This window comes from Protopterus annectens, chromosome 5.part0 (assembly GCF_019279795.1).
Source record: "Protopterus annectens isolate FY-2018-M chromosome 5.part0, PAN1.0, whole genome shotgun sequence".
Lineage (NCBI taxonomy): Eukaryota > Metazoa > Chordata > Ceratodontiformes > Protopteridae > Protopterus > Protopterus annectens.
In genome coordinates this window covers 632903848-632922965 of record NC_056735.1, presented here as the reverse complement: position 1 = coordinate 632922965, position 19118 = coordinate 632903848, and the positions used below count along the sequence as shown (strand labels likewise).

Below are 19118 nucleotides of genomic sequence, written 5' to 3'. Positions count from 1 at the left end.
TTAAATGAAATAAAAGTCACCCAGGAAAAGCCAGCAAATGCAATATTACCATAAATTATCATAAATGGTTTCCCATCCCAACCAGTTAGGGTCAAAGACCTCAATATAGTCAAAGGTTGTTACTACATTTGCAAAGACACACTTTATAAGTGATTACCTAAACATTGGTCAAACAGCTGGAATGATGGTTATATTGTTCCTGCATTCATAGACTATCCATCTCTGCCTCAAAATAATGCAAAAAAATGAAATAACTAAGACTAAACAATATTTTTTAATTCTATTTTTTAATATATGGCATAGAGTACACCATTCAAAAAGTTAAGCTATTATCTAATTCACTAAAAGAAGTAAGCAATAAAATGGCAAATGCCCTGAAGAATATATCAATCAAAATAATTGCCATCAAGGTAATGACATTACAAAACAGGATAACACACAATTATCAGTTGTCTTTAAAAAAGGTGTATGTAATCTCATCAAAAAACAGAAATGATGCATCTTCTTCCCAAATAATTCAAAATCTATGTCTAGTAAATTTCATCAACCAAAAACTTGGGTACTACAGTATAGGCCTAAGACTTTAAAAACAAAAACTATTTTACATAACATTGGTCATATCGGGTTTTATAATAGGCTTATACAGTGATTTTTCTCTTCATTAAAATTGCTTAATCTATACTTTCCTGGCGGAAAAACTTAGAAGATATGCAAATAAATATAAAGGAAATGTACAAAATAAGCAATTTATTGATGACCCAAAAAGTTTTATGGAGAACTAGAGAACAAGGTAAAAGGAATTGAAAGACCACCAAAAAGAAGAAATAGATGTATTTTGGAGAAGTATTTATGAAGATCCTGTGGAACATAACAAATATGCTAAATGGATAGAAGAAGTAAAAGAAAGAATAAGAAGTTTAAAGGTACAGAATATGAAATGGGATGAAGTAACAGCCAGAGAGATTGAAACAAAGTAAAGAAAAGCCTCTAATTGGAAAACCCCAGGCCCAGATGTAGTACCTAACTTCTGGTTAAAAATATTAATATCTTTGCATGAAGATTTAGCCATGGGTAAGAACTATTTATATGTGCAACCTAAACAGACACCAACCTGGCTAACAACAGGAAAAGCAATGCTCCTACTTAAGGGTGAATCTGAAAGCTACCCTAAAAATTATATACCAGTAACTTGCCTTTTGACAATGCATAAACTTTACACTGGAATTGATGCTGACAGAGTTTATAGTCATTTAGAAGAAAACTCAGTTATGGAATAGAACAAAAGGGCAATAAAAGAAAGTCATATGGAACAAAGAATCATTTGTTGTTCAATAACATCATAGTGGAGAACTGTAAAAAGGGGAAGAATCTAAGTATGGCATGGATTGACTATGAAAAAGCATTTGATAGCATCCCACATTCATGGATAAAAGAGTGCTTAAAAATGTAAAACATACAACCTATACTGACTGACTACATTACAGTGACCATGAAACAGTGGCAGACTACTTTGCAATTAAGCCATGATAAAGGACAAATTATTATCCCAGGGATAAATATTCAATGGGGGATATTCCAGGATGACTCTATGTCACCACTGCTATTGTGTATTGCCCTTAACCCATTAAGTTGTCTACTTAACAGCTTAAGCTATGGCTATAACGTAGCTCCTAAAAAACAACAAAGTGTAAAGACTCATCATCTTTTCTTTGTTGATGATTTAAAACTGTATAGCTCATCAGATAAGGAACTGAAAGCACAACTGCAAGTTGTCAAAACATTTTCAGATGATACAGGAATGTTATCTGGTCTTGATAAATGTACAAAAGTAACCTTTAAAGCAGAAAAACTGCAGCACCAAGAAAACAGCAGTCTGGTACAAGAATGTAACATAAAATAACATGAGCAAGAAGAAGTGTATACATATTTGGGAATTGATGAAGGATCAACAATAAAACATGAACTAATGTGAATAAACCTTAGTAAGGAATACTTTAGAAGACTTAAATTAATCCTGAAAACAGCACAGACATCTAGGAACAAAATTCAAGCTATAAACCAATTTGCTCTTCCTGTCCTAACTTAGGGTTTTGGACTGATTGACTGGTCCCAAAACAAGCTGGATAGATTAGACAGGAAAACAAGATGGATGCTTCATGCTCACCAAATGATTTATAAAAATCAGTGCATACCAAGATTATATATTTCTCATTCTGAAGAAGGGATGGGCTTCCTTGAAATTGATTACATGTATAGATCTGCAATCATGGGACTGCACACATATCCTTTGACCTCACAAGACCCAAATGTAGTGAATATTTTGAAACATGAGGAGAATAAATCTAAGATGGCTTCTCTGCTTAATGTAGAAGAAGCATATTGGCATCAAGCAGGAATGGAAATCAAACCAGAAGTAGATAAAAATCAGGCAGCAAGTGAATGTGCCAAAAAAAACAAAAGAAATAATATAATGAAGGACCAGATGAGAAGGTAAGAAATGTGGAAAATGCATAAATATTGTTGCAAGTACAGAAAACTTCTGGAAGAACCTCATGTTCATTAGGACTGAATGCAGGAATGGTTAAGGAGAGGCGAATTCAAACCAAGAGATGAAAGGTTAATACTGGCATTCCAAGATAGTGGACTACGTACATGTTGGTTTACAAAGTCCATTGAACATGTGGGAGAAACAGACAAATGTAGGTTTTATAAAACAGAATTGGAAACAGTTGCACACCTCATTGGTGTTTGTGACATACTAATTACAGAAGGACTGTATACTGAATGGCATAATAATGTGGCAAGACTGTTGCACTGGGGATTGTGCAAACATTATGGTATTGAAGTGGCTAAAAAACACTGGACACATGAGTCACAGAGCATCATAGAAAATGATGAATTCTACATCACATGGGATCATCCATTACCAAGAGATCAAAAGATAGATGCTAGAAAACCAGATATAGTGGTCGAAGAAAAGAAGACAAAAGTAGCATTGATCATTGAACTCGTCACACCCATTGACTACAGTGTTCTGCATACAGAGAGATGCAAAGTCATAAAATATCAGAATTTGCAGGCAGAAACGAGAGCAATATAGAAGAAAGATACCCAGACAGTTCTAATAGTAGTAGGGCAAAGGGTCTTATAAAAAAGAAACTACAATCATATTTAGATATGCCAATACATATAACCCCATACGAATTGCAGAAGGAGTTATTACTAAGCACATTGAGGGTGCTGTGAAGAACACTTCTGGCTGACATGAAAGATTGTAACAATACTAATTTCATGAACTTTAATTGTACTTTGACATAGGAATGGGGTCCATTCCCATCATGGTATTAGAAACCCAAAAGACTTGGAGAAATTAAAAAAGAGAGAAATGAATGAAAAAAGAAAGAAATTAAATATTAGCAAAAAAACTTTAATTTTTTTTTATTGTAAAAACAAAATAAGCAAAAATTAAAATTTGTACAATAAACATAAATATTATTTTGTCTGTTGTGACACTTAAAAAAATACATAAAGGGAGAATTCCATGCGGTAGAATATTTAAAACAACCAGGTTCATTTCTGTGGTGTGCTTGATGTGAGCAAGACAATATGACTGAGCAATATTCCTAAACAGTAGTGTATTAACTAAATGACTTTGTGTCCTATGATTAATTAAAATTAACAATGAAAAATATTTTCTCATGTAATATCCATCAACAAATAAATAAATACATACATACATACTTGCCTAATGTGTAATTGTGCCATTCACTTTAAAACACCACCTATATTCTAGCTATTCTATATTTAAATTATCCTCTTGTGTTTAAAAGTGCATTCTACTTTTATAAGTATTATATGTGATAATTCAGCATTAGTATAGCGTCTTCTATACAGCATTTTCCTGCTAAAGCACTATATATTCATTTTATGATTATGTCATATATACAAAGTTTTAACAAAATAACATTCATCTAGTCTTAGACATAGACTCAAAAGGCATAAAATACACATTGTTTTAACATGTGATTCAAAACTAATCCATTCATTTAAAATGATTTATTTTGTCATAATAGTTATTCTGTACTTTAGGTATTAAAAACGTGGTACTTTAATTTGCAGTGCTCAATAAAAATGTTAACAAAAAAGCTGACATTGCCTACTTTTTTATTTCTTATCTGATAAAAAAAACTGTTCAGCCTTAAAATTGCACAAAAAAAATTCCAAAATCATCTATCAAAACTTTTAAATAATTAAAACATTCTAGTAATTCATGGATAAATAAAAAAGCTCCCAAAATCTTATAAAAATTGTGCATTTTAAAACTCCAGTAGTGTCCATCTCTGAGTCAAATAAAATCAATTTCTGTTTTATGGCATTTTACACTCCCTTAAAAATAAAATGTATATTTTTTCTGCATTGATAACCTGACTGTTTTGTAAATTTGTTTATTTCAGTAGCTGTTTGTAAAAAAAAAAAAAAAAAAAAAACACTGAACCAGGTAAAAACAATAAAAAAGAATCCCTTACATCACTTAATGATTTAATGATTTACCCATGTTTTCAACCCCAGAACTGTTAGTTCTGGTAAGTTCTGAGCATCTGTGACTAAACAGATTTTGAAAGGATCTCAGCAGGCAATGATGACACAGAAAGCCATCAGTGACAAAAATGTTACATTCTTTAATTGTAGTGATAACTCTGAAACACAGATACAAGAGAGAAAATTTATTTTTACACATGACAGTTCAAAGTGTTTATGCCACTTTTAGCAGAGAAGCAATAAATAGAAACTGTATTTAATGTGCATAAATTGCTGCAGTATCAGAATATATGAGGTATTATGTAGCTTCATTTTTACCTTGCCAGCATGCTCTGTAGCCATCCTTATCAAGGCATTTACACCATGTTCTTTCTTCACATGTTCCAGTCCAGGGGCATTTGGATCAGGAACATTTCCCAAGCCATCTGCTCCGTGGAAATCAACAGCATGTACAGCCTCAGCAAGAAGGGAGGAAGAAGCACCACGGAACACGGGAATCTGCAGGCAATAATACAATAAAATATTTGGAAATTATTTTACAACCCTGAATGCATATTTATGGAAAACAAACTTTAATTGAAATAGCTATACGGGAAAAAGTGCTAGCCAATATCCATGCCAGGATATTCAAAAGTAAGCTTATCTTATATTGATCCTTATAATCACATTGTGGGATATGCAGAAGTTATTAAATAAGGAAGGGATTTGATCCATTTACCCCCCTCACTTACCAGATTAAAAAATATTATAACCAGTGGAAATATACTTGGTGTTAAGATTTTTATTGTAGTCAGAACTGCAGACCCCAAACCTGATAGAAATGACATAAGAATAAAACATTGTTTGCCCAGTCCTTCCTTTAATATTATGTTACATGTTTGCATCCTAGGGTCACATTTCCACCTATCCCAGTTCTTGTATATGTGTATATATGCTATGAATACATACATTGTTCTAAAGTTAATCAGAATCACAAGAATAACATCCACTTTTAAAGGTCCAGATCAACGGTACAACTCAAGTAAATACAGCATAACTCAATGGACAGGATGTCAAAGTGGAAAGAGTGGACAGAAGTCCGTATCTGTCTGTTTGTCCAACCATCCATAATATCTACATCAATGATCTAGCAATCTGTAATTTCATAACCAAGTAGGTAGACATGACTGTGACAGGTAACAAGATGTCAGTAAGTTATGTTACTATGATCAATATACATTCCATGTATACAGATCAGACATAACCCGTAGTGTGACATTTAATTTCAGATTTTACAATACAATTTTCAAATCCCAGAATTAACAAGCACAGCAGGTGTAGCATATAAATACAAAATCTTGGAGGCCATATCAAAGTGGATGCAAACTGTCAGCCTTACTTTTATAGATCATCAAGCACAAAGAGACTGACTCTGGATTTAAGATGTTTTTAGACAAGTGCTTAAGGAAAAAAAGACCCTGTTAAAATAATATTAAAACACGATTATCTTAGCAAAGCCACTATAAAACATTGCACTGGCAGCATCTTAGTACTTCAGTGCTCAAGAATAGTTAGCTTATTCTGCACTCATGATCAACAATCTTGCTAACAGGTGGCAGTAGTAAGTGCAAGGACACCATGTTTTCAAAGTGATCTATTTAAACATGGCACCACATAGACAGTATTGAAGTGTGGCTAGGAAAAAACACGATGTATGTGTAGGAAGGTACAAGTGAGGTGGTTGTAATGAGTTTCTGACATGAAGAGACAAGCTATTCTTTACCTCAGAAGCTTTAGAAATTAATTTATTACAAAAAAGTTATGCTAGTTTATTTCTACTAACTGTCAGGATACTTAGTAATAATTTGGAAGTTTTCAAGGATTAGTCTGACAAAAGTCTGTAGAAATGAAGTGGACAAAAGTCCCTATAATGTAGTTATAGCATGTCCAGTATGGTTTAAAATGTAAATGATAGTCTAAGAGGTTTTAACATCCACTTTACACATGTGCAGGTAATGCTGAGGTACTCATCACTGGGTGGGAAGTTAAGTCAACCTGCTGATAAAGAGGGCTGGTGATTGCTCCTGACTTTGGTACCAGCAACTGAGGTTTGAATAGTATACCTAACAAGTTAGTGCTAGCAGAAATGAGTGAGTGAAGCACCCAAGTACTGCCTCTCATGTCCTAGGGAGACTGAGCTGCTAAGATAATAAGCTAAAGAAAATTGCTATTAACCTTGCACTTTTCACACTGTCCCTAATTTTGTCCTTAGCTTACAAGTCTAGAACAGTACATGATTACTTGAAACTATCTATGTGCATTGAATGTTGAGAGTGGGCAACAACATCAAGCAAGTATGTTAGGAAAGAAACCTCATTGGCAACTTCTGCCCAAAGGCAAGACACCCGGTGACCCATTGCAACACTGCAGTAGCAGCAAAGTAGTCCTGATGAAGTAAAACTGATTGCAAAGAGCATAGGCACATTACCGTGATAAAGGGGACCAGTGGTTATAGAACAGGAGCTCTTGTGGTCAGAAGGTCAGAGTGAGCAAAAAGTACAGCACTCTGAAAACACAAATTGAAAGATTGTATTATTTTTTTTTCCTTTTCTTTTCTTTTCCATGTTGTTTTGGTAGACCTTTACTTCTGCAGCAAGGTGATTCTCTTGAGTCCTTCTCTGCATAGTGCCATTGATTTGCAAAACTTTACCTCTGTGTTTAATACCTTCAGGCTAGAATTTCCCCCAGTGACAAAGACTCCTTGTAATCCCAAGAATTCACTGGAAAATCCAATGTGGAGATGGTACCTGCACACACATTTCCTCCCCCCCCATTCCTTTTTCACCAAACAGACATGAGCAGACTGAGTGTATTCATCTCTTCCTCATGCCAGCTTCAACAGCCTACAGAGCTGCTACCTGAACTTGGGTCGGCTGAGGCATAGTCAAGTCCTTATTAATCAGTAACAAGTGACATGGACAATTCTATTTTGCAGTATCTGAAGTTTAACTTCATTAAGCATAGATGAGAAAACTGAAAGAAGAAGGCCATATTTTATCTATGGCCATATAACTATTTTATTAGTTTATGGCTTCTAAGATAAGCAGCTGATAAGTACTTAAAGAAGTCATCAGTTGTGTATTTAATTTGTAGCTCAGTGGTTCTAGGTGGGAGGAACTGAGATTAGGTTATCATGTTAATGCATGAGTACCTAGAATTTGATCATTTCTATAGTGAATGGTAGCCAAAATACACAGAGTGGGTAATAACTTGCCAATTCATCAGTGCACCTCTGCTAGCCTGGAAAGGATCCAAACAAATCATGGCCTATTTTATCTTATTTGACTAAAAGATTCTAAAAAGCTAATCATGTATCAAGGAATAATGAGATCCATCCATCCATCCATTCATCCATCCATCCCACAACATGTATTTCCCATTTTTGCGCATGGGCCAGGGTGTCACCTCAACAATGACAACCATCTAGACCCAATGTTTACACTGTCAGATGTCTAGCCATGAAGCATTAGTTCTTCCACACCACACACTCACATGCACACTCATACCTATGGCCAATTTAGAATGTCCAATCCAGCTACTGCATGTCTTTGCAATGAAGGAGGAAACCAAAGCACCTTGAGGAAACCAACACAAACAAAGGGAGGACATGCAAACTCTGCACAGAAGGCACCCCAACCAAAAATCAAACTGGGGAGCATCTTGCTGTAAGGTGAGAACAATATCTGCTGTGACACTGTACCACCCCAATTCTGCCTAAATGACTTTTGGATGATAGTAGGATATGAGCTGCTTCTCATCAGCATTCAACTGTCAGCATATAGTGCTTGGGATAATGCAAGAAGTGTCCATTCAGATATTATTAATGAAAACAATGAGGAGAAATGGCCAGAGTATGCAAAATACTAAGGGGTCAGAGATGTATATTCTAGGATGAGCAAGAGGCTGGAAACAATATCCATATTTTAAATAAAATACACCTGCCCAGAAGGTCACTTCAGAACCTGCAGAGAGTGCTGACCTCAAATCCAATGATTTCCACTTCTTCTCTTAATTGTTAAGCACTTTGCAAAGATCAACAAAAACAGCAGGCATAGGCATGTCACTGCTCATATTCTGATAGGTTGTGTCTGGCGTACTGAATAGGGCTGTTAAACTCCTACATCCTTCACTAAAGTCATGAAAGTACGTCCTACTGGAAGTATGAGGCATGATACTATGAATCTTGTCACGTCATAAATTCGGATGTGAATCTCAAAATAACAGCAAACTGTGAAACTCACTGTTATGTTTTCTAAAGTGAATTTGTGGAAGGGAACCTCCCATGCACATGCTACGTATACAGCACAGATGCGTATGTAAACTTACCATAACAGTAGCTATTCTAATAGATCACTGTTGCAGTAACCCAAGCTACTTGGGTTATATCCTGCCTAGGATATTACCACTGTCCAGCTTTCAAAGTTTCAGAGCACTTTCCATGATCCCTAACTGCCAGGTCACAAGCAGAGCCACATAAAGTGGCAGATAGGGTACCAAAAAGCTTCGGAGTTTTCTAACCTAGACAAGGGAGGCCATAGCCTGTAGGAAAGCTGCTAGGAAAGGAAAAAAGCAAAAGTAAACATATGTAATTTTATACACACACACAGACACCATGACAATAAATAAAAAACAAAACAAGGGAGATGGATGGAAGGAGGGAATGGTTACTACAACAGGTGTCTATTAGATTATCTACTGTTATGGTAAGTGTCCTATATTCAACATTAGATCACTGTTGCAGTAGCCTAAGCTAGTTGGGTAGACTACCATAACTTAGGAACATACAGGGAGGAGGAGAAACGTCAAGAAATCGAGAGACACTGGAGAATAGTCCTAGCAAAGCTTTTTCTGGACCTGGAAAACATCCAGTTTGCAATATTTTGTGAAAGCATTTACAGAGGACCAAGTGGCCTCTAGAATACATCTGGAGTACAAATGTTTCCAGAAAGCTACAGAGTGCAGAAGAAGCCAAAGCCCTTATTGAACACACTCTAACCCCCCCAGGAAGTGATTTGTTATGGTAAGAATAGCAAAAGTAAACAGCTTGAGACAACCACCAAAAATTGTCTGCTTTGACACTAGTTTTATTATTTTATCAACTTCATATGAGACAAACGGTCGACTGTCCTTCCAGAAGGATTTAATTCTGCCCAAGTAGTATCTCAGCTGCCTGTTCATCCAGGGTATGTAGGATTCTGTCTCCCTTGTTCTTAAGTTCTGGAAATAATACAGGAAGATTAATAGACTGGTTCAAGGTAAACTCTGAAATCACTTCAAGCATAAAAGAAGTATTTGTTCTCAAGGAAACCCAGTCCTTGTGAAAAACAAATTAGAGTTGATTCACCGCAAGAACTTATAACTCAGACACTTGTTTGTCTTTATGGCTTTTCCCGGTTAGGGGCCGCTACAGCAGAATGCTGGTCCGCTAATGATCAGCAGTCAATTTTTATGATGCCGAGTTGCCAGCCTGACAACCAACCTTCAGCGAAGGCACACTCATTCACACATGTCTTTTGGAGGCCACTCGACCATGGGGAGGACATGCAGACTCCACACAGAAGGCACTCTAGCTGAGAATCGAACAGGAGAACCTCTTGCTGTGAGGCAACAATGCTACCGCTGTACCACTGCGGATCTAACTTATAACTCAGACACTCTTCTTGCAGAATTCAGAGAACTGAATAACACAATTTTCCAAGTCAAGAACAAAAAAATTAGCCTGATGAGCCAGTTCAAATGGAAGAAGTGTTAGCTTTTTAAGCACAAAGCTAAGATTCTCAAGGAGGAGACATCCGTTTTCTAGATGAACAGATATGTAAAACTCCCCTTAAAAACTGCTTGATTTGAAGGCACGTGGGGGGAGATATAACAGAAAACAAGCAGAAATGGCCAAAAGATGTATTTTAATAAATAAGAAAAGCCAGGGGACAATAACACATAAAATCAAGAGTCAGAGGCATCAGGATTTTAACTATGTCCTGGTTCTTAGAATAGCACCAACAACATTTATTTATTTGTATTTTATTTGTCCTTTGATAACCAAGAAATACTGATTGAGCCAATGGCCCTTTTTCAATGAGGCTCAGGAGAAAAGCTCCATAACAGATTCAAAAACATTTACACAGTAGTTGGTGAGTGATTATATACAAGGGCAAAAATCCCCACAGCAGATAAAACACAAACAGATAGAAATGCATTTAGAGAATATTATTAGGATAAATTGTGATCACGAATACAATATTTACTGAAAGTGCAAGACAGTTTCAGAAATGGATGGCCTGTGTCAAGTAAACTAATACATAGTTAGTCAAAATATTGACTATATTTCTAATAATATGTGGAGGTGAAAAATAATAGAATATTCTGCTGTCAAAATAGAGTAATAGAATGAGATGAAGAAGAGTTATGACTAGGACGGAAAGTTAAGGACATGGAAAGAGAGTTCATTATTATTAGAAAGATGAGGATGTTATGGAAAGAGATAAGACAGGAAAATAAATAGTAGTAAGTGTTGGCTGAAGGGATGAAGAGCAGATCTCTTCCACGTACACATATAAGATTTTCTAGTAACAGGTTTCTTAGCCACCTATAGTAGTATCTGATGCATGTCCTCAGAAAAAAGTTAACTAAAAAATATTAGAACTCTATCATCCAGGTAGACAACAGAAGTATTTTAAGAACAGAATGTAACACACAATCTTTGCCTTTTGTGAATAATCCGTCCTGTAGGGAAGCTTGTGGTAATTACCCTTAGCCAATTTCCAAAGAAGGGAGAAACACTGTTAACTGGACCAAAGGGATGTCACCACCACTACCTTTGGAGAATCTATATGGCTCTTTAGAAGAACCCTTGATATCAATAGGAAGGGTAGAAAAGCATTCATAAACATTTTCATTCATGGGAATGGCAAGGCATTTGCCTTACAAACCTGCTTGCAAGGAATCCTGCTGCAGAATTTTTTTAACTGTCTGGAAAGGAAAGAGGCTCACAGATCATGTTGTGCTAATCTCCATAGTTGGATCAATTCCTGGAAGACCCACAGGTGCAATTTCCATTTCTGAGAGTCTGTCCTGGTCCAGTTCGGCTTGTCTGCTACAATATTTTGTTCTGCCAGAATATGTATGATCTGTAGGGTCAATTAGAGTTGTTTTTACCACCTCCCAGGTCATCACGGTAAGCTACCCCAATGTTTACTTATGTTCCACATCACTCTGGAGTTACAGACTTTGCACTTTAATCCATTTTGATATAGGCTCCCCCAAGCAATATCCATAGCATTTGTTGAAACAGACTAAACAGAAGGTGTAAGGGAGAAGGAGAGACCTGGGTTGAGAGAGAACTGGTCCACCTACCACAATACCTCCCTTCTCACAATCCCTAGTACTGGAATCTGAAAAGATAAGGAGTGCTGATGCTGTGACCAGACTGTCCTTAGGTACCAGTGAATTTATTTTGCATGTGAAGTCTAGCCAGTGGAGCCAAGGTAATCATAGAAGTCATAAAACACACAATCCTGAGAAAGTCCTTGGCAAATGTTAGTGAGTGGTTGGAAAAGCTCAGGAAGATCTTCTGTCCAGTGGAAGAAAAGCTCTTCCTAGGGAAGCATCCAGAAGGCATCCCAGAAAAACAATTCTGTATGAAGGGATGAGTGAAGATTTCTGTAACTTCGAAACCCCAGACAGAGCAGGAGTTTGTTGACACATGACAGAGAATCCTGACAATTGAAAAAAGTGACTGCAAGTACAAGATGACTGTTCAGTTATGAAAAGATGTGAATGTCTTAAAGTCTGGAGTAAGCAATTACCCGGAGCCAGATACTTCATAAATACTATTGATGCAAAGGGTAAGACAGATAAAGAAAATCTTAAGAAATATCAGAAATCTTTGCCAATAGGAATGCGATGATAAACATCTTTTAAGTATAATGTTACCATGAAACTTTGTTAAGGAAGAAGAGGTAACAAGATTTCTATGGATAACATTTTAGACTTTAAGACCTTGACAAAAAGATTGAGAAAGCAGAGATTTAGAACTGGTCTCCAAGTTCCCTCTTTCAATGGCACTAGAACAATCCTTGAGTAAACCTTTGCCCATCTGATCTGAGGGCACTAGTCAATGACGGTTGGTGAGTTCAAATCAAAGGGGGGATGCAGAAGACAGCTGAATGAATGGAACCAACTAGAAAGGGGTGGGTACAACAAGAAGGGGTGGGGCTACATTACAGTGGGATCAACCTGATCATGCTTCCAGGAGTAAAATAATAATAGATTTGTGTTAGTTTAATTTTTTGCTGCACAGACATCAGTCGCAGTTTGTATGCCTACCCCCATACACATTAGTTTTAGAAAGCCAGAATTACAGCAGTAAATGGCAGGGCCAGTCACTTCATTCTCACACTGACATAGCCCCCCCTCCCAATTACCTACCAAAAATATCTACTTTGAACCTAGAAAGTTAAAAAAAATAGAAAAAAAAGGTGGTTTGACCTTGCCAGCATCAGTAATAATGTTTTCATAACTGTATTGAATTGATCCATGCAAACAGTTTGCATTCTATCTTGTTTCAGCCAAATACACATTAGTCCTGCAAAGCCATAATTATTACACCAAAGTTACAGTGCCAAACAATTTATCCACAAACAGCCATCATATCAATTGATGACCTAAAGTATCTGCTTTGACCATGCCAGGATTAAAACAAAACTAGTAAAGATTGCATTAATTTACTCTATTGCACAGGAACAATAGTTACATGCTTGTATGATAGCTGATTTTACCCAAATACACATTAATCTTACAACGCAGGTCAACTCATTTTATTCACAAACAACCCCCATTACCTAACTAAAGTAGCTGCTTTTTACCCTGTCAGGATTAAAGTAAAAATAATAATAACAGTTGGGTTCCATACTTGCATTACTTTCATTTTATTGACAGTAACATTAGTCAGAGTTTGGGCATGCCAGCCAAATGGGCATTTCATTTTATTTATTTTACTTTTGTTTACCCGGGTTTCTGCAACCAGCTTTAGTTGAAAAAAAAACCTTTATAGCATATGTCCAGGGAGAAAAGGTCACGGTGGTGCAGCGGTAGCGGTGTTGCTTCACAGCAAGAGGTTCTCCCGTTCAATTATCGGTTGGAGTGCCTTCTGTGTGGAGTCTGCATGTCCTCCCCACAGTCGAGTGGCATTCGAAAGGCATGAGTAGAATGGGTGTGGCTTGGCTGAAGGTTGGGCATTGAGCCGGCACCTCGGCACCCATAAAAAATCTACTGCTAATCATTAGCAGACCGGAGTTCCGCTGTGGCGACCCCTAACCAGGAAAAGCCGAAAGAAGAACAGCAACAACATTAAACAAACATTCAGTATATACACAAACACATATGAAATAACATGCATTAAGAATTACTCAAACTTGCTAATTATTTTACATTCCTCTTAAAATAAAGACAGAAAAGTATTACAGTTTTGCAAATCTGGAAATACAACAACAGTAAACATTAGGGACAGTTGTTTCTTTCACACATAGCCCCAGTCTCCATTGCCTACTCTACCCAAAGTATCTGATTTGATCTTGAAAAGTTAAAAACCAAAACAACAACAAAAAGATGACACTGTCATTAAGGTAAGTATTATTTGTTTCACATAAACAATAGTCATAGTTCAGAGCTTGTGGTCGATCTTACTTCACCCAAATGTACATTACTCTTGCAAAGCAAACTAGAATTGCAGTCATTCTATTCACACATAGGCATTGCCCCCATCCCAACTGCCTATGCAGAGAATCTGCTTTGAGCCTACAAGGTTTAAAATAATGAAAATAAAAGACCATGGTTACATTACTGTATTTCTTTCAGATCACATAGCCAGGAACTTGCATGTGATCTTACTTCAGTTCACCCACACATACTTTACTCATGCAAGAGCAGAGTTTGCTTCAAGAACAAAACATTCACAAACCATCCTAATGTATCTATTAGGTTAAATAAAAACATGTCATCCACAAATGCCCCCCCCCCCAGAAGACACTGCATACCCAGTATCTCTTTGATACCCACCATGATTTTATATTAAAAAAAAAGAAAGTCAACACCGCCCAAAACATACAGACCATTAGCATCTGGTTAACATGACATGTGCATTATGTTAAAAAAAAGGAAATCATCGACAGTCCCCAAAACACATTGCCCACCTATATCTGGTTAACCCGGCCAGGATATTATATTAAAGAAAAGGCCATCAACAGCCCCCAAAATACACAGACCACTAGAATCTAGTTGACCCTGCCAGTGTATTATGTTAAAAAAGAAAATCATCAACAGTCCCCAAAACACACGGCCTACCTATATCTGATTAATCCTGTCAGGATATTATATTAAAAAAAGGCCATCAACAGCCCCCAAAATACACAGACCACTAGAATCTAGTTGACCCTGCCAGTGTATTATGTTAAAAAAGGAAATCATCAACAGTCCCCAAAACACACGGCCTACCTATATCTGATTAATCCTGTCAGGATATTATATTAAAAAAGGCCATCAACAGCCCCCAAAATACACAGATGACTAGAATCCTAGAATCTGGTTGACCCTGCCAGTGTATTATGTTAAAAAAGAAAATCATTATCAGTCCCCAAAACACATTGCTTCTCTATATCTGGTTAACCCTGCAAGGATATTATATTAAAAAAAGAAAGTCATCAACAGCCCCCAAATCACACAGACCACTAGAATCTGGTTGACCCTGCTAGTGTATTACATTAATAAAAGAAAATCATCAACAGTCTCCAAAATGCATTGCCGCCCTAGTATCTGTTAACCTTGCCATAAAAAAAAAAACAAAAAAAGAAAGTCATCAACAGCCCCTAAAACACACAGACCACTAGTATCTGGCTAACCCTGCCAGAAAAAAAATGGAGAAAGCATCTGGTTGACCCTGCCAGGGAAAGAAAAAGAAGAACTTACCTTAAACACTAATCCGATCGCTGTCTCTCCACTCTCTCTCTCTCTCTCAACTAAAGTATGGGAAGAGAACGCAAGAAAAGCAAGACTAATCAGCAGCCACATCACATATTCAGATTACGTGACAGGCTGCTGACTTCATACTCCTGTCAGCTTCCTACTTCTTGTGGTTAAAACCGCAATGACTTTTGGGCATCTTCATTATCAGACTTCTTAGGAGCAGGAAGCTGGCTATCAGGCATGCTGCAAGCTGTTAATTCATGAACACCTATGTGATGTGAAATGTCACACCTCTAGAACCCTAGAACACTCATCCTTGAATTCGGCAACATTTTTCTGAAGATAAACAAATGTAAATGTTTTGTGGAAAGTAAAAGCTATTTAAACTGTACACATAGCAATGTTATCAATACATATAATTTACAGTGGTAACAGCCACTCCATTCATAGTTTTTTCATAAATACTATAATACATTATAATGCAGAAAACCCAGAATTACGTTTTTTGCTAAACATTCACAAGCATATTATCATGTCTTGAAAACTGTACAATCTAGACATATATTGTTATAAGACTTTTGTTAACCATATATAAGCTTTCACATAAAAGCCAGAAGTTCTTCTTTGAGTATGTGCTTATTGAGATATTAACATACATATGAAAATGCATGCTTAATTGTATAAGTAGCTGTTACACCCCAACACTTGCTCAGTAATCAAGGAGCCTCAATCCTTACCACTGGCAACAATGGGGGACATACACACTGGAAGAATGACAAGTACATACACAGTAAAGTGCAATGTCCCTTAAGAGCACACAGAGACCACATTCAGTCTGGGGCTGGTTTCTCCTTCTTTCTCCAGATCCCCAATAAGACTCCCAACTGGCACAGCTATAGGGTTCAGATCTCAGCCGAGTGGCCAAGCAAACACTTCCAGCATCCTCTCTGTTCAACCAGTGCTTTGTGTCCCAGCCCAAGTAGCTGACACACACACACACTTTGAGATTTGATTTATATACAAGCACATGTACACACCTTGGAAGGCTGGCACAGGTATACTAGCTATCCTCACTTTTGTTCAGACTGCAAGGTAGTTTCAGCTGCCACCAGTCAACTCTTTATCAGCTACTTAAGGCCCTTAAGGCTAGAAGTGCCAGACAGCAGGCTCTGGGCACTACCAGCTGGTGTATTCTCTCACCCCTCTAGCTCTCCCTCAGGGGTCCACTCTCTGTACAGTAACACTTTGTCCCAGTATACAGATTCCCCTTTCCCTTGAAAATCAAGTGCCTCATTGGCTATCTCCCTCAGGCTTGTAACATAGGGTCTGTGAGCTGAGCCTGCCTCAACTCTCTCTTTGTAACCTTTCCCAGCTCCCCTTCCACAGGAATTCTGGCACCCTCTCACAGCACTGCCTTACTGTCAGGCTGGGTACTGCTACTCACCTCTGCCCTTGCAGTCATTCTGTCAAAGGGAACATCAGTACCCACCAGCAGCTGTGGCTCACCTTCAGTCTCACTGCTACAGGGTAGCTCTCTCCCTGAAGTAATCACCTCACCAGTCCTGGCTGCAAGTGTGGGGTTTGTCTGGGACTCGCCCATGCTACCAGACCCATATGTTTGTCTCCAAGCCTGACTGAGTGTAACTGCATGCACACACGGTACTGCATTACCAAAATCCTTCCCTATCAGGACATCTGCAGGGATATCCTCAAACACACCTACATGCTTGCTTCCTTTTCCACCCTCCCAGTCAAGGTGAACCCTAGCCAAAGGTATTTGGAATGGGGGTTCCTCCTAAAGCTCTGACTGGAGTAGACATCCCAAGCAATTAGTGCTCCTCTTTAACCATTGCAGCCCTCACAATGGTTATGTCAGAGGCTGTGTCTCTCTTAGCAGTGGTCTGTTGCCCATTTACTAAGATAGGATATAACCTCTTGTGGTAGTTTGGTACCTTTGTTGTCTTGAGACAACTTACTGCTGGCATTTTGTCATTCCCACTTACTGGCACTCACACCTTTTGTTCCCTTCCTTGCCTCCATGGACATCTATGTGCTACATGGCCCCACCTGTTGCATTTAAAACATTTAACCCTGGGCCCTGAACATGTACCTGGACTAGTAGCTTCCCCTGCTACTGGCGGACTCTGTTGCGGCAGTCTGGGCTGCCCACCATGGGTTCTTTTAGACCCATAAGCAGCACTGAGTGTCCCTTTCCTGTGCAGTGATGCCCTACTTGCTAGGTATCAGCCTCTGTTCTTCCCAAACTCATCTGCAGTACTGCATTGTCTTTCAGCTAACCAGATTCTCATGTCCTCAGGCAAAGTGCTAAGGGTTTGTTCCCTCACCAAATGGTCTGCCAACCCTTCAAAAGTGGTGACCTGACATCCACTCACTCACCAATGAAAATAAGTGCTTAACTCAGCAATATATTCACACACACTTTCATCTGCCTTGTGTCTATGCTCATGAAACTTTTTCCTATAAGCTTCAGGTGTTAAAGCATTCTAAAAGACAGTTTTTTTACAATATTATAACTCAAGCATTCAGTATCAGGCAACTTAGAGAGAGCAGTTACAGCTTTACCATGGAGTAGGGGGAGGTGCAGGAACCATACCCAGAGCCATTGCTCAACATTATACTGTTTACATACCCTTTCAAACATATGAATGAAACTATCAAAATTATCCCCCTCTGTAAATTGTGGAAGAAATTTACTGACCTTTATTGCTTATAGGGTTCAGTTACTCCCTCCCCCATAACTTCCATGACTCTGGTGATCAGTCAGCCTCTCCTTTTCATGTTGCCTCTGCCTCTCCTTCTCCTAAGCCTCTAGACATCACAGTTTCTCATTTTCCTCAGCCTCTAGTTGTCTCAGTTTCTCATTTTCCTCAGCATCAAGACATCTCAGTTTCTCATTTTCCACTGCCTCTAGACATTTCAGTTTCTCTGCTGCTTCTATTTCCAAATGTTTGGCCTCCAGCTCAAGTCCCTTTAACTCCAGACAGATTTTTTAAGTCCTCTGTGGAAAGATTGAACTGTCCATTTTCTGAATGTTGAACATCTCCAATGCCAGTCTGGTTGTCTTCCTGGTTGCTGACTGTGATGCAGCTGTGCCCAAAGCTTCAATCATTTCTGCCATAGTCAGATTGGCATGCACCAGTCCTTTAGCCTGACACATCTCAGCCAACTGGCTCTTTGTCAGCTTGCCATACTCCTCTGCTGACATACTTGCCTGCTCTCCCTGACTAACTAAGCTAACAAAAAAATAAAATAATTGTGATATGAAACTGAATGTTCACTGCGTGGCTGATTCAGAATACAATCACCTTCAGTGACCACTCTACATAGGCTACAGGAATTCAATATCTGCACCACAAGCCAATTAATATGTGATGTGGCTACCCCACCACTGCCAACTAATTAATATGTGATATGGATATCCCACCACTGTCCACCAATTAATATGTGACACCCCAACACTGGCTCAGTAATCAAGGAGCCTCAATCCTCACAACTGGCAACAGTGGGGGTATGTACACACTGGGAGGATGACAAGTATACACACAGTGAAGTGCACAATT

At 38.0% G+C, this 19118-nt stretch overlaps 1 protein-coding gene across 2 annotated transcripts in view; it reads right to left on the bottom strand.

Moving 5' to 3' along the window:
• Nucleotides 1-19118, bottom strand: part of LOC122802719 (inosine-uridine preferring nucleoside hydrolase-like) — a 325671-nt gene that overhangs the window by 127104 nt on the left and 179449 nt on the right. For both annotated transcript variants that reach the window (XM_044072477.1, XM_044072478.1), the window contains one exon: nt 4858-5037. In XM_044072477.1, coding sequence (XP_043928412.1) covers nt 4858-5037 — 180 coding nt within the window. The remainder of the gene's footprint in view (nt 1-4857; nt 5038-19118) is intronic.